The sequence below is a fragment of the Protomyctophum parallelum genome, assembly GCF_964188405.1.
Source record: "Protomyctophum parallelum genome assembly, chromosome: 13".
In the NCBI taxonomy this organism is placed as follows: Eukaryota; Metazoa; Chordata; class Actinopteri; order Myctophiformes; family Myctophidae; genus Protomyctophum; species Protomyctophum parallelum.
This window is the reverse complement of record NC_139708.1, coordinates 5301525-5318681: the sequence shown is the minus strand read 5'-3', so window position 1 is coordinate 5318681 and position 17157 is coordinate 5301525. Positions and strand designations below refer to the sequence as shown.

The 17157-nt window shown below is 42.3% G+C and overlaps 1 protein-coding gene across 1 annotated transcript in view; it reads left to right on the top strand.

The window, feature by feature from the left end:
• tbcd (tubulin folding cofactor D) overlaps positions 1-17157 on the top strand; it is a 76045-nt gene that overhangs the window by 40827 nt on the left and 18061 nt on the right. Inside the window, exons 26-35 of the mRNA XM_083780514.1 lie at positions 614-695; positions 897-1015; positions 1121-1212; positions 2872-3012; positions 4650-4733; positions 7850-8008; positions 9213-9351; positions 12200-12321; positions 14314-14391; positions 16744-16830. Coding sequence (XP_083636640.1) covers positions 614-695; positions 897-1015; positions 1121-1212; positions 2872-3012; positions 4650-4733; positions 7850-8008; positions 9213-9351; positions 12200-12321; positions 14314-14391; positions 16744-16830 — 1103 coding nt within the window. The remainder of the gene's footprint in view (positions 1-613; positions 696-896; positions 1016-1120; positions 1213-2871; positions 3013-4649; positions 4734-7849; positions 8009-9212; positions 9352-12199; positions 12322-14313; positions 14392-16743; positions 16831-17157) is intronic.

Below are 17157 nucleotides of genomic sequence, written 5' to 3'. Positions count from 1 at the left end.
CATGTCCACTGTGGTGTTTCTGTACTTAACCCCATCCCTGCATGTCCACTGTGATGTTTCTGTACTTAACCCCATCCCTGCATGTCCACTGTGGTGTTTCTGTTAACCCCATCCCTGCATGTCCACTGTGATGTTTCTGTACTTAACCCCATCCCTGCATGTCCACTGTGATGTTTCTGTACTTAACCCCATCCCTGCATGTCCACTGTGGTGTTTCTGTACTTAACCCCATCCCTGCATGTCCACTGTGGTGTTTCTGTACTTAACCCCATCCCTGCATGTCCACTGTGGTGTTTCTGTACTTAACCCCATCCCTGCATGTCCACTGTGATGTTTCTGTTAACCCCATCCCTGCATGTCCACTGTGGTGTTTCTGTACTTAACCCCATTACAACAGGGAAATCATCTGTCATTTTAGATTTGAATCACTTTAACCATTATTTTATACTTGCTATGCTATTTAAAAAAATCGTGAAAATGGGTGCAAGATGCATGTCCACTGATCATAGCAAACATACATTTTCAGAAAACTGAATTTTTTAAAACTGAAACTGACATTTGTAGAATTGGCCTCGGGTCTGGTTTAAAGGGTTTGTCTTCCTGTCTCTGTTAGGATGCAGCGGTGTCGGCCCTGGCCGCTCTGTGTGTCCAGTACTACCAGACAGAGACGGGCCTAGCTGACCCTAAAATGCAGGGTGAGTAGGAATACGGAAGACCACATTACATTTATATACTTAGAAAAATGGATACATGAATACTGAGGATGTAGTTACATAGCTTGTGTGTGTGTGTGTGTGTGTGTGTGTGTGTGTGTGTGTGTGTGTGTGTGTGTGTGTGTGTGTGTGTGTGTGTGTGTGTGTGTGTGTGTGTCTGTGTCTGTGTGTGCGCGCGTGCAGAAGTCCTGGTGTCCCAGTACGTTGAAGGGCTGCGGAGTCCAGTGGTGCTGACTCGTTGCGGCTCGGCCCTGGCTCTGGGCTGTTTGCCAAGGTTCATGATCGTTGGCAAACTGCAGCAGGTGTGTTTACTGTTGTTTCCTCAAGTCAAGTATACCCGTCTTCATTGCACAGTATATAGGTATAAGATAGGTGTGTGTGTGTGTGTGTTCATGTTTGTTTTTTAGATCCTGGAGGGCCTTCAACAGGCGTGTAAAGCTAGCCAGAAGGAAGTGAGCTTCACAGAGGCCAGGAGAGATGCCATCAGAGCCATGGCTCAGTGAGTGCCACATTCTGCGCGTGTCTCTAGTAGGGATGAAAATGACACGGAAGATATTTTGAATAATGATATTAACGCGATAATCCAAATATGCATTAACCCATTCTGACCAGGCACCCATTTTGGTGTCAGCATCACGTCATGCTTTAGCTATTTAAAAATAGCAGATCTACAAGCTCATATCGCGCCACCGAGTGGCGCGATACGAGCTTGTAGGTCTGCTATTTTTTGAAAAATCGAAGAACGACTGACATTTTTTAGAATCTGATCTCAGGTCAGAATGGGTTCATCAGGACCAGTGTGTGTCCGGCGGAAACCTCGTATGAATCTGATCTCAGGTCAGAATGGGTTAAAACCTATTATGCCACTTTAGTTAGCCACACGATGGGGCGGCAGTCGCTCAGGGGTAGATTATCCAGTAGAACGGCCGGATGGGAAAACCGTGAGGTTCCCAGTTCGATCCCGGGCTCCCCCAGAGTTAGTGCTGAAGTGTTCTGAGCCTCTAATTGCTCCTGATGTGCAGGTTAACCCATTCTGACCTGAGATCAGATTCATACGAGGTTTCCACTGGACACACACTGGTCTGATTAACCCATTCTGACCTGAGATCAGATTTAAAAAATGTCAGTCGTTTTTTTTAGATTTTTCAAAAATAGCAGACCTACAAGCTCGTATCGCGCCACTCGGTGGCGCGATATGAGCTTGTAGATCTGCTATTTTTCAATAGCTAAAGCATAACATGATGCCAACACCAAAATGGGTGCCCGGTCAGAATGGGTTAAAGCCTTGCATGGTATCCTCTGCCATCGGTGTATGAATCTGTGTGTGAATGTAATGCACAATCTCTGTAAAGCGCTTTGGATAAATGCACTATATAAATGCACCATTTTCCATTTTACTTACTTTCTACAGTACAAGATCTACAAGCTCACTGCGCGTTGCATTGCAACACGTCGTGAGCTTGTAACAGATATGCTATTTTTGGCTAATCGGTTTGTGCAGTGGGAAATAATAGTGCATCAAATGTGCGCTATGAACTTGTAGGTCTGCTATTTTTTGAAAAATCGTTAAAATGTGCCTCAAATCTTTCTGAAAATTGTCATGATTTAGAAAACTTTTTTATTTTTTTTCGACGTCAGGCCTGAATGGGTTAAGTGGTTCTGAATTTGCAGCTATGTTGTCCACTTTCGGCCTGTCTCACACGTACATATATCCCACACAGTCCTCTGCAGTTCCCATGCCTAGTGCCCACCCACATCTTGTGTGTCTGGTGGCTTATGCGCTCAATTCAGGTGCTGCTCGTAAGGCTAAAATAAACAGCCACCTGCCCATACCTGCAGGACCTGAATGACACGTCTGTCCACCACACTTTCCCTCACTCTCTTTGTCCACGCTTCTTTGAGTAGAAGTCCTCATTTTGCCAGCATGCGCATGCCATCAGACATTGTTATGTCTTCTTGCGCACCTTTTCCGTGTTCTTTCGGGAGGCTTGGCTTATTAACATGATTGCTACTGTGTATTCCCAAAATAATGTTTTATATGATGATATAATGGACATATGGACAGGTTGAGATTTTATGGAATATTAGCCAAAGTATTAGTTAATGTCTCCCTTATTGTCTGTCTGTCTGTCTGTCTGTCTTTCTCTCTGTCTCTCAGAGTGTGCTTGACAGCAGGTGTGCAGGCCAATGGGTCCTCAGACTCCGCAGTCTGTGTGGAGAATGTAGCAGGCGTGTACAGAGCCCTGCTCGGCGGCATTGACGACTACACCATAGACAGCAGAGGGGATGTGGGGGCCTGGTGAGACACCTCTGACCGTCGTCAATGCACACACACACACACACACACACACACACACACACACCAATAAACAAATCACTCACTATCATTTGTCGTAATGCTTTGAGGAAATGGAATGTCCCGCCAGAAAGAATCCTGTGTGTGTGTGTGTGTGTGTGTGTGTGTGTCCATCCCTCCACCCTACAGGGCCATGGGGAGTTGGGGACATCACACCTGCCCCGGGGCCATGCTTACCTGCTCATAGGAATGTCACCTGGCTTGTCACTTGTCTCTCCATTTTGGGATGGGCTGCTTTTCCCTCCTGTCTTTAATAATCACTTCTTCACCTCCTGTTTGTCTACACAGTCCGTCAGGCTCTCCCTTCCTTTCTCTCTCTCTCTCTTATGCCAAACATCACACCCGTGTGAACTGAGCTGCTGCTCAACAACACTCCAGACAGACAGACATACATAAACAAACACGGGGCCAGTCATTGGAACGGTTAGGCACCGCTCAGAAATAGCACATCTACAAGCTCACAGCGTGTTGCATCTGATATTTCTTTGCTGTGCGACACCCGTCGTTGGACAAAGTATAAGTCAGACGTTTGCTTCCCAGGTTGGATCCATACACACATCATGCTGTGAGGGCACATACCACACATGTCCCCCTAGGCGCTCTCTGTTGCCGTTCACCTTAAAACATGTTCTTCCACCAAGCCAATAAAGCACTGCTCCATTGATCGTGCAGCACACATGCACCTGTCTCCACCTGTTCGGTTGGGAGTGAGCGACGTTGCCCAACAGTTCTGAACGAGTGCCCTGATTAGCATTTCACACAAACAAATTGTGCCCCGCAGCCACCACACCACACAGCATATTTGCGTTATCCAAATCGCTGTATTTAGACTAGAATGACGGTGTCGGGGGGGATGATGGCGAAGTTAGGGGTGTATATTAAACTCAGGGACGTTGCTGCTTACTGTATATTATGAATGTATAACCTATAGCACTGTTTCCCAAACAGTGGGTTTGCGGGTCGTGGACACATTTTTATGGGTCCCTTTATTTATGTTGTTTTGAATTATCTAATTATTCTAAAAAGAAAAAAAAACATTTTAATTCAATGATTGTTTTCAGTAATTTCATGAAGAAATCAAAGTCCATAAATTAGGAAACAAATGTTTTAAGTAGTGAAACTAGCTGAACTGTAACAAGCTCGCAACGTTATGAGCTTGTAGATCTGCTATTTTCACTAGTTTGGGTCCCAGGGAGACATCAAATTTCTCTATTTGGGTCACAGGCTAAAATGTTTGGGAACCACTGACCTATGGTATGGAATGGATGCATGTTGATGATGGATTGTGTCTCAGTCTGCAGACACACCAGGATGATGATGGATTGTGTCTAAAGGCCTATTCATAGTCTGGATTTTCGGTGGTAAGGTGACCACCGCTCCGGTGGTGAGCTGACCACCGGAGCTGAAATAACGTTGAGCGGTGGTGAGTAGAAACAGAGAGAAGGGCTGGAGCGGTGGCGGTGGTTTGCTCTTCACCGCGGCTCAGTGACGTCATGTTGAAAATCCAGACTATGTTTGAGCCTTCAGTCTGCAGACCCCCAGGATGCAACCCACTCATGTCTCTGTCTGTCTGCCCGCAGGGTGAGAGAGGCAGCCATGTCCAGTCTGTTGGACGTCACCCTGTTGGTGGTCAACAACGCTCCAGAGCTGCTCTCTCCTGACCTGTGAGTAAGAGGCGCTGAACTTCAATCTAAAATTAGCTGGCTCTTTTTCAACCAAGTGTCACGCCTTAAATAAAAAATAAGCTTTGTTAATAATCAAAGCACCAGCGGTGGAGCACAGTAAATCTAGAGTTGAGCAATCTCTGACTTGTTCTTTGTTCATTGCCTCGGGGAGTCTTGATTTAACGGTGCGAGATACAAGCACGTGCAACTGGGCTCTTCTTATTGCTCCTTGTACCTTCTAATTAGGTTAGGGATGTCCGATATTGACTTTTTTACCGATATCCCGATATTGTCCAACTCCTAATTTCCGATATTGCGGACAGGCTTTTTCCAGTGGTGGAAAAAGTACTTAGTACAAGTATAAATAAATACTGCAATATAGAAGTGATCGTTACAAGTAAATTCAACATGTACTTGAGTAAAAGTACAAAAGTATTGGTATCAAAATGTACTTAAAGTACCAAAAGTAAAATGACTTATTATGCTGAATGTCTCATTTCAAGTTTTCAAGCTCACAATGTGTCGCATTGCAACACATTGTGAGCTTGTAGATCTGCTATTTTCAAATGGCCGAAATATAGGGCTGAAGTATAATGTATGATTTGTATTTTGTAATAATAAAAGTCACTTGTAACTAAGGTTTTCAAATAAATGTAGTGGAGTAAAATACAATAGTTGCCTCTGAGACGTAGTGGAGTAGAAGTAAAAGTATTGGAAATTGGAAATACTCAATTAAAGTAAATGTACTTAGTTACTAAGTATAGAATATATATAATATTATGGATTACTGTGATTATGGTAGGCTCACATTTCACTGTACCATACAGTAAGAACTCCAATATTAATTTTCATGCCTATAATATAATGTCGATAATATCGGGAGGCCGATAATATTGGACATCCCTACTTCTAATATAATGATAATGAATTCATTTATACACCTTAACCCATTCTGACCTGAGATCAGATTCATCTGAGGTTTCCACTGGACACACACTGGTCTGATTAACCCATTCTGACCTGAGATCAGATTCTAGAAATGTCAGTCGCTCTTCGATTTTTCAAAAATAGCAGACCTACAAGCTCGTATCGCGCCACTCGGTGGCGCGATATGAGCTTGTAGATCTGCTATTTTTAAATAGCTAAAGCATAACATGATGCTGACACCAAAATGGGTGCCCGGTCAGAATGGGTTAACTCCATTGGACCCTCAAACTGTCTGCTAAAACGGCTAACTCCACCACCTCTCCCCTCTCATGCAAGTAATTGACAATATATAAAGTCACAACAACAACTTTGATGAGGCATTAATGCTTTGTTTTCAAAATATTTATATACAAAACATTTCCTGAAAAAGTTATATTTTTCATTTTCTGGAAAATGAACATTTTGGAGTTTGGTCGGTGATTTCTTCCTGACAGCAATATCTACAGGGAGGCAGAACGACTAAGAAAAGGCCTTAACGTAAGGTTCGGTTTTTAGAAGTGATTTAAAGGAAGACACTGATTTTGCTCGCCTCAGCTCCACAGGCAGGTCATTCCAAAGCGTGTATATATATATATACACACAGTATAATATGTATTCATCCCATACTGTCCTGTTTGCAGTGTAATATGTATTCATCCCATACTGTCCTGTTTGCAGTGTAATATGTATTCATCCCATACTGTCCTGTTTGCAGTGTAATATGTATTCATATGGGCTGCCTGGCCCATATATATATATATATATATACATATATACACAGTATAATATGTATTCATCCCATACTGTCCTGTTTGCAGTATAATATGTATTCATCCCATACTGTCCTGTTTGCAGTGTAATATGTATTCATCCCATACTGTCCTGTTTGCAGTATAATATGTATTCATCCCATACTGTCCTGTTTGCAGTGTAATATGTATTCATCCCATACTGTCCTGTTTGCAGTGTAATATGTATTCATCCCATACTGTCCTGTTTGCAGTGTAATATGTATTCATCCCATACTGTCCTGTTTGCAGTGTAATATGTATTCATCCCATACTGTCCTGTTTGCAGTGCAATATGTATTCATCCCATACTGTCCTGTTTGCAGTGTAATATGTATTCATCCCATACTGTCCTGTTTGCAGTATAATATGTATTCATCCCATACTGTCCTGTTTGCAGTATAATATGTATTCATCCCATACTGTCCTGTTTGCAGTGTAATATGTATTCATCCCATACTGTCCTGTTTGCAGTGTAATATGTATTCATCCCATACTGTCCTGTTTGCAGTGTAATATGTATTCATCCCATACTGTCCTGTTTGCAGTGTAATATGTATTCATCCCATACTGTCCTGTTTGCAGTGTAATATGTATTCATCCCATACTGTCCTGTTTGCAGTGTAATATGTATTCATCCCATACTGTCCTGTTTGCAGTGTAATATGTATTCATCCCATACTGTCCTGTCTGCAGTGAAATATGTATTCATCCCATACTGTCCTGTCTGCAGTGTAATATGTATTCATCCCATACTGTCCTGTTTGCAGTGTAATATGTATTCATCCCATACTGTCCTGTTTGCAGTGAAATATGTATTCATCCCATACTGTCCTGTCTGCAGTGTAATATGTATTCATCCCATACTGTCCTGTTTGCAGTGTAATATGTATTCATCCCATACTGTCCTGTTTGCAGTGTAATATGTATTCATCCCATACTGTCCTGTTTGCAGTGTAATATGTATTCATCCCATACTGTCCTGTTTGCAGTGTAATATGTATTCATCCCATACTGTCCTGTTTGCAGTGTAATATGTATTCATCCCATTCTGTCCTGTTTGCAGTGTAATATGTATTCATCCCATACTGTCCTGTTTGCAGTGTAATATGTATTCATCCCATACTGTCCTGTTTGCAGTGTAATATGTATTCATCCCATACTGTCCTGTTTGCAGTATAATATGTATTCATCCCATACTGTCCTGTCTGCAGTGTAATATGTATTCATCCCATACTGTCCTGTTTGCAGTGTAATATGTATTCATCCCATACTGTCCTGTTTGCAGTATAATATGTATTCATCCCATACTGTCCTGTTTGCAGTGTAATATGTATTCATCCCATACTGTCCTGTTTGCAGTGTACAGTGCATGATGCGCTGCCTGGCCCAGCAGGCGGCCGAAAAGATCGACCGCTACAGAGCGCACGCCGGCACCATCTTTCTGCAGCTCCTCCACAGCACGGAGCCTGCAGTGCCTCACATCCCCCACCGGGAGGAGCTGCTGGACATCTTCCCTGTGTGAGTTAGACTCTCTCTCTGCCACTCCTTTTGGTGTGTGTGTGACCGTGTGGTATTATCGGCAGTCTGCCATTATTCACATGTCAGTGGTTAAGCCTTCTTTATACATCCGTGGGCTCAGCGCCACCTGGCTCACTGGTCAGGTTTTTGTTTTAACCAAGTTTGTCTTTTAAACGTTGTACCTTCAAAACTGCTATTTAAGTCATCAGTGTTGGCAGAGGGCTGTGAAAAGGGGCCTGCGAGTGAACACAAATAAGCTTTACATTTGTCGGTGACTTGAGACAACCACGTTGACTCACTGTCATTGTGCTCACTGTGTTTTGTTTTTTAACACTATTTTTATGCAGACTTTTTCCATCTGCCACATTTTCCACAAGTTCCCACATATAAACGGTAGAGACAATTATTGATTGTTGTGCACATTACTTGCACAACAAATTACAATGTATAAGTAAGCTACGAACCTAATATCCGTCTTACAGTAGAATATCTGTACAATGAAACTATGAGTATACACTCATACAGTGCTATGTCTACATAAAATGCTATCTAAATTACATAAATGTAGCCTTTGCATACAGTACGCCTCGCCTGTAAGGTAGTCGAGACTAGTGCACTTTATACTTAAAGATCAATAATTTGAACTTTGAAAGGTCTTTATTCCTATGATGCTGTGAGTACACTTTACACATTTGTCTGTACCAAGTCTGTTGTCTGTTCTTACTGTTCTTATACATTGAAATACATGAAAAACACATTTTTGACACCTGCCCCTAAACCACAGGTCATATGTTATGTGTGTGTATGGCTCATTATTGGAGCCAGCTTATCAAAACCGACATAAAACGTGTTTATCTTATTTACATGTTTGAAGATATTGACCAATCAACTTAAAAATGGTGTGGTTCAGTACATGAATGGTCAAAATAACAAGCATCAACAACCAATACAAACTTTCAGGATAGGTCTACATTATGGTAACGTATCTTATCCTGAAAGTTTCATTGAATTTAAGTTTACAACAAGGGGTATATACTGTATACTCACAAATCTGACATAAATGTATAGTCTGATACAAAAACATTTTGCAGTCCATAATTTATTGCTTTGGAATCCAAATAACAAAGACATAATCTTCAATTAAGGTGTCAGAAAGTCACATGTTTCAACTTATAAAATTAGATTTTCTTTTCTTTTTTTCAAGTGAGACGTCCGTCAGTCTGAACTGGAACGCCCCGTCTCAGGCCTTCCCCCACATCACCCAGCTGCTGAGACTGCCTCGTTACCAGTACCACGCCCTGCTGGGCCTCACCGTGTCTGTGGGAGGCATCACAGAGTCCACGGTACGAGTCGTACGACTGCACACACACACACACACACACACACACACCCTGCTGCTGGGTCTCACCGTGTCGGTGGGAGGCATGACAATTTACAATTTACAATTTAGGCATTTAGCAGACGCTCTTAATCCAGAGCGACTTACATTTAAGCAAGAACAAAAGCATGGGAATACATCACATAAAAGTATTTATCATGAAACATGCGTAAGCTAAGAAAGTAACAGTGGAATATCTATATAATGAAACTATACATACACTATACATATAAACTATACATATGTACTATGGCGTGCTATGACTATATACAATACAATTATAGTGCTGTCTACATAACATGCTATAAGTCTGTGTCAAATGCTATCTAAGCCAACAGAAATGCTATCTAAGGGGTTAGGGTAAGTGCTATGACGGAGTCATAGACTTTTGAATAAATGTTTAATTTCCTTTTGTTTAGTCGTAGTCGTTTTTAGTCTAGTCTAGTTTATAAGATTTTAGTCGCCTAAATCTATGGTTGAATTTATCAACAGAAATGTGTTTTGGCGCACCTGAGTGGCTGGTTTTACACTTGCGTGCTGAAAATAATTTCGTTTTCGTCATTGAAAAAAGGTAGTCGACGAAATGACTCACTGCGGACTGCCGGTATAATGCCAACCCAAACAGGATCTATTGGTGGGCTTGATAGAACGGATATTATAATAATGAGCTTTCCTTTCTCCTGTGATATTGACACTGAATAATGTCTTTGTTATTTGGGTTCCAAAGCAATAAATTATGGACTGCAAAATGTTTTTGTTTTAGTCGAAATACAATCTTAAATGACGCTGAAATGCTCAGATTTCATGTACGGCAGTGATTTATTTATCCTAGGTTTAATTTATGTTCATAGTTTATTGCCTTGGATAATATTTCTTTCTGTTTTCTTTTACCCAAAAATGTGATACTAGAACAAGTGCAATAATGCTAACAATTATCCAGGCTTACTGTTGTTTTGGGGTTTGAACCAATAGGTGGAGCCAGAGTTTAGACTTATGTGTAGTCTATTCCAAGCTCTACACATAAATATACTTTTTGTCCCAAGAAAGCTTCACTTTCTCAGAATTATTGAAAGCACGCGCACATATCAGGTTGTATAATTATGACTCTGACCCTATCTCCGCTCCCCCTTGTGAACAATATGGTGTCCGTGGGTTAAACTTCAAAAGACTGAGGGGCTCATCCATAACCAATGGATCTGAAGCCAGCGTTTCCCCATCTGAAACGGTGACTTGCATTGATGATGAATGGCCACTTCTAAAGAGCATGTCAGCAGCTTCCCACTCCTGACCCTGCTGCGCTCCCGTCACTCTACATTAAAGAACGCAGTCTGGAGGAGGCCCCAGAACAGGGGGGGGGCAACCAGTGGTCTCTCCTCCTCCTCCTCAGTCAGTGGTGGGGACATTTAGGAGAAAAAGTACAAAAGTATTGGTATGGAATTGTACTTAAAGTACCAGAAGTAGAAAGTAACCAGAATGTTCCGTTTCACAAGTTCTCAAATATGTAAAATGTCTAAAGATCTTTTGAAAATAGCAGTTCTACAAGCTCACAATGCGTCGCATCACGACACATTGTGATCTTGTAGATCGGCTATTTTCAAATCACCGAAATGTATAGGGCTAAAGTGGTTAATGTATGTTTTGTAATGATAAACAAAATCTACAAAGTAACTAGTTTTTTAACTAAGTTTTCAAATAAAAGTACATTATTTGCCTCTGAGACGTGGAGTAGAAGTAAGTATTGAAAATTGGAAATAATTTAAGAAAGTAAAAGTACCTCAAATTTGTACTTTGTACGATTAACTATTTTTAAACTCTAGCGTTTGTGGATATAATAAAGAAAAATAAGGTAAAAGCCTCTAATGGTTGCAGTGAGATCTGTAAAGCTGAGCTCATCTGCCAACAGGCTATACATATATTCCCCAGGGGGCAATCTGTCTGTATTCTAGTGTTCACCTCCTCATTCTCCCCTAGCCTTTCCCAGATAGACCATCACAGTGAGTTGACTCATAAGTTAGGACAGGGCGTTGAAAGGGAAAACTGTGCCAAAACAATGCATCCCTGGGTGTGAAATGACCATTCTTAAGTTCTTTACACATCCGGGGGCCGGGTATTACCCACATTCTTCATTCATGCAGGTTGATGCCTTTAGTCGCAGTGCAAAATAAACCTCATTCCAAATAAAAAATAGCGTTGCTTGAATGTATGTACATACGTATGACATAAACAACAATTTGTCTCACACTGGTCCTAGTGTGTATGGGCCCACACACACCCACGCACATTCTAATGTGAGAATGCAACCTGTGTCGTGTGTACACAAAATGTGAGAAATTAATTAACCTGTACACCTTTTATCACTGATGATTTCACTGTGTGTTGACTGTTGAGTCCTGCGTCGCACCCTCAACTCCACCTTCAACAGCAGTCATGAGTTTGTCTTCTTCCCACCGCGTTACGACATATCTGATCTCACTGACGGATCACTCTGATGTTCAAGTGCGATATTGCTGGTTCTATTTCTCAGAAGTGCATAGTGTCGTCTTACCGTGCTTACGTAGGTTGTCGAGGCGGTGTTGTGTGTTACTATCACTGAACGTGTGCGTCAGTGTCCCAGTGTGCTTTTCTATGAAACCAATGGGTGTTCCAGTCCGTAGATCTGTTTCCCTAACCTCTAGGTTGCTCCCGCTGCTATTGAACTGTTTGGAAATGGCAGATCTACAAGCTCACAACGTAACGTGTCACGGCATGCTAGGAGCTTTTCAAAATTATGTTGAAATCAAGTGGTTGTAACTTTCCTGCTCTGCTTTCTTCAGGTGCGATTTTCCTCCCAGTCACTGTTTGATCATCTGAAAGGCATCCAGCAAGACCCCACTGCTCTGGGACAGTTTGGAGACACACTACTGAGCATCTTCAGAGACAACATCCGCAATGACAGGTACACGCGCGCACACACACACACACACACACACACACACACACACACACACACACACACACACACACACACACACACACACACACACACACACACACACACACACACACACACACACACACACACACGGTACACTACATCAGGGTTTTTTCAGGCCAAGGACCCCTTAGCTGAAGCAGGGACCCCCACTACATATTGGATTCATGTTAAATGTGTGTTTTCAGACATATAAACCCTTAAACCCTCAACTTTTTAAACTTGACCTATGGCTTGCTCTGCTCTTTTTTCCCTGTACACCAAACCCCTTCAACAAAAAATAGCTGATCTACAAGCTCACAACGCCTGCTTAATGTATTCATTTTTTAAATAAAGTCCCTATAATGACACAAAGATTTGGCGGCCCCCCCCTGCAGTATCTCTGAGGACCCCCTAGGGATCCCTTGTGAAGAACTGCAATATCTGCTAATGGCAAGAAGTCAAAATTAGACTGGTATGGTAATTTTAAATGCCTGCAACCATGATACAGTATTTTACAAGATGTATTCATACAAGATGTCACGGCCTTGAGTGTATTAACGGGTCCTCAGCAATTAGCAGTAAGATGCACTGACAGTTTTAACCAAAACCATTTTGTTGCCTATACCAAAACCAAGAAAGCAGTGGGTTACGGTTTATTCTACTTGAACTTCAGTGTGTTCTAGAGGGAACCGTGTTTTCATATAGAATATCTACCACACACTCCAGAATTAGTCATGGATTGTCATTTACACCAGAGGTTCCCAACCACCGGTACGCGGACCGGTGCCGTTCCACGGGACACGTGCCACTGGACCGCGAGAGGGGAATTCCATAAAAATATAAAAATCCATTTGAAAACACTGAGAAAAGAGAGAGGACAAACACCAGACCTGATTGGTCGTTGCGCGTAGAGCGCGACGCTCAATCACCCATTGGAATGCAAATGCTTTGCCTTTCAGGCTTCCTTTGTATCCTATACAATCTATCTATTATTTCATCTCTTTGAAAACGCTTCTGATTGTGGACATAAGCCTAATCCTTTTCTTTTTTTAAATAAATCATACTATCATTGTTGATAATGATATAACGCCATTTAGGTCAATGATATAAAAATAATAGGCCTATAGCAGCGGGTAGCCTATTTAAGGGCCAGTCAAGTCAACTGTCTTCCATGAGAACGTGGAAGATGTTCGTGGTGCCGGTCCGTGGACATTTTATGAACTATCAAGTCAACTGTCTTCCATGAGAACGTGGAAGATGTTCGTGGTGCCGGTCCGTGGACATTTTATGAACTATCAAGTCAACTGTCTTCCATGAGAACGTGGAAGATGTTCGTGGTGCCGGTCCGTGGACATTTTATGAACTATCAAGTCAACTGTCTTCCATGAGAACGTGGAAGATGTTCGTGGTGCCGTTCCGTGGACATTTTATGAACTATCAGCCGGTCCGTCACAATATAAAGGTTGGGAACCCCTGATTTACGCCAGGGCTCCACTGGGCGCGTCTGCGTCACGTCTGCGTCTGCGTCTCCGTCAGTGTCGGGAATGTGCCCTTTTAATCAATGGAGGGTGGCTCCACTGCCCGCGTTGCGTCGCGTCTCCGTCACCATAAAATTGAACCGGTTTGTTTTTTGACGCACGCACGCGTGATGCAACGTGCCCAAACGCGCCCAGTGGAGCCCTGGCGTTACACGACATGACTGGTAGCGTCGCTGACCTCACCAGGCCTCTGGAACATGACTGGTAGGGTCGCTGACCTCACCAGGCCTCTGGAACATGACTGGTAGGGTCGCTGACCTCACCAGGCCTCTGGAACATGACTGGTAGCGTCGCTGACCTCACCAGGCCTCTGGAACATGACTGGTAGGGTTAGCAGACCCTGTATTGAACTGTACTTTTGTGTGCCCATTTTTCTTGCACACTGTTAATAAAGTATTCAATCAATCAAAACCTAAGTTTCTCCCCTGTCCCATAGGGTGTCCATTCCTCTGCTGAAGATGTTGGATCAGATGCTGGCTAATAGCTGCTTTGAGATCTTCACAACCCAGGACAAGTGAGTATTGTGAGAGACTGGCAGCCCAAATCCCAATTTGTCCTATCTGGGATTGGAACCAAATTGTTTTTTGAGCGGTGCACACCGTTCCAATGGCTGGCCGCGTCTGTCCCTACACTTATGTCCCTATGTATGTATGTATGTATGTATGTATGTATGTATGTATGTATGTATGTATGTATGTATGTATTTGGTTAGAATGGGTAGGGTTTAAAAAAAGGCAAGAGTTTGCTCTGGTGCACTGGCCTAAAAGTGGGTCCTTAAAAACTGCTAAAACTTCTGAAATGTATTTATGTAGGTATGTATGTGTGTATGTATTTTAAAAGGGGGGGCTTTTTGGTAAAAATCCATGCCCGCAATACCTTCATATATTTAAAACTAGAAAAAGTGCCCTTCTGGGCACAGGTCTCCACCAGGTTATCCACAGATCCGTGCAGTTAGAGGTAAAAACACTTTTGGGCCAGTTATAGCGCCACCTTGAGGCTGAGTTGAAATTGTTCATGTGGCATTTCGTCCTCGGCCTAGTGGGAATGTGCGTGCACAATTTCACGGAAATCACGCGATGTGTTCATGATTTGCAGCATTTTGTTTGAAACTGAGCACTCCTGTGAACTTTGGAAGCCAATCTTAACCAATCAGGATGGAGTCTGAGAAATCTGAAAGACCCGTTTCGTTGAATGGCTCTAGAGAGACTGTGTACTAATTTGCGTGATGTTTGGACAAAATCTGTAGGTGTACTGTGAAAAAACTTGTTTTGCACAAAGCGGCCTCCTGGTGGCGCTATAACAGGCCGTTCTGGAAAGTTTGGGGCAGAGGTTCATCGTTGGCATCCAGGGAGTGTGTGTGCAAAATTTGGCATCGACCGGGTTAACGGTGGCCGAGATTAGCTGTTCACGGACACACGGACACACGGACGGACGGACGGACGGACACACGGACGGACGAAGTGCAAAACATACTCTCCCCACATGCCTTCGGCCTGGTGGAGACAATGAGGCCAAAATAGGGTTACCAGTGAAGGGCCAACTGCCTATTCACTGGGGACTATGCAAGGCAGAGGCGTCCACCCCCCTGAGTCCAAGTTTAAGCTAGACCGCATACCTAAACCATACTCTAAAACCCAATGGTAAAATGGATATAAAAAGGGACATTAATAAAACAACCTAAAACCAAACAGGAGTAAAAGTTCACAGCAAGGCCTGGATACCATTTATTTATTGTACATAAAAATGAACAGGAAGGGGATAAAAATCAACTTCTTTCATTAAGACCAGTGGGTGTTACAGTTTGTAATTTTCTTATGTATGTATGTATGTATGTATGTATGTATGTATGTATGTATGTATGTATGTATGTATGTATGTATGTATGTATGTATGTCTGTTTGAAGTATGAACAGCTACAATACCGCTGGGTGACCTACCTTCAAGTGTTGAACTTTACACTGTACTATAACTATTACAATAGTACTGTACAGTACAGTACAGAGTACAGTACAGGAGTAAAGTACTCTGAGTACAGTACACATTATAGTACACCGTACGGTACAGTACAGACGACAGTAACTATCACAATTCAAGTATAGTTGCAACGCTCAGTTCACACAAGTGTGATTTTTTATATTTAAGTCTGAACAGCACAATGAAAACACATGGAAACTGATTTTTTCCAGTCAGATTTGAACCACAGGCAAATCAAATTTCTAACAACGTCTCAGTCTGGACACTCGAACGCGACGCTTGTCGTACGACAGTGTTGCTTGATGAAGACATCATCTTACAAACACAGTATAATTTAAGCATTGCTTACTTACACCTATGTCATAATGCGAGCGATCTTCTTTTGAGAAACAGTTGAGAAACCAATCTGATTTGCGAAGCCTTAGATCAGGGGTCTTCAACAGGGGGTCAGCATCCTTCTACCGATACTCACTAATATGTACCCATACTCAGTACTATCCCTCCTCTGTACATGTCCAAACCATCTCAGTCTGGCCTCTCTGACATGCGCTGTCCCTCGGGTGTCCCTCGGGTGGACTCATTCCTGATCCCTATCCATCTCTGTTACCCTCAGTGAGAACTTCAACATTTGAGTCTCTGCTAACTCCAGCTCTTGATATTGACTGTAATTATCAAAAAAAATCACATTAGCATGCATCCAACTATCTATGAAATCTATGAAAACGTTTGATCTGCAACACAATCTTATACAATATGTAGTGGAGGGCGGGTTCCCTGCTTCATCTGCATGTTAGCTAAGACTCTTAATTCAGAGAGAATGTGCATAACCAGTTTCACCATGCATGAAAGCTCAACGCTCGCCAACGTTTGTCTTATTCCTGTCTCCTCAAAGTCACCGGTTCTGTGTGGAGCTGCTGGCGCTCTGCAAGGAGTTCAAGAAGTCCAAGGACTTCCAGAAGCTACGCTGCTGCATAGACGTGTGAGTGTCTCTGCTCTGCCTTCAGCATATAAACACACTAGTACTAGTCCAGGGCTGTCACCATTATGAAATGCAACTTGTCGATTAATTGTCACTCAATCATTTTTTTGCTTTTAGGCTCCGTAAACAAAAGGTGTTTAGGCAGATATAACAAATTAATTACACAATTATATGAATAGTGGAAATAGATCTACAAGTTTAAAATGTAGGTCTTCTATTTTTTATACTTATATATATTTTCTTTTAATATATGAACTTTTTTCAACATGGAAACTATTATGACTATCATGGCAATTATCTCAGATTATTGCGATTAGGCGATTTTGT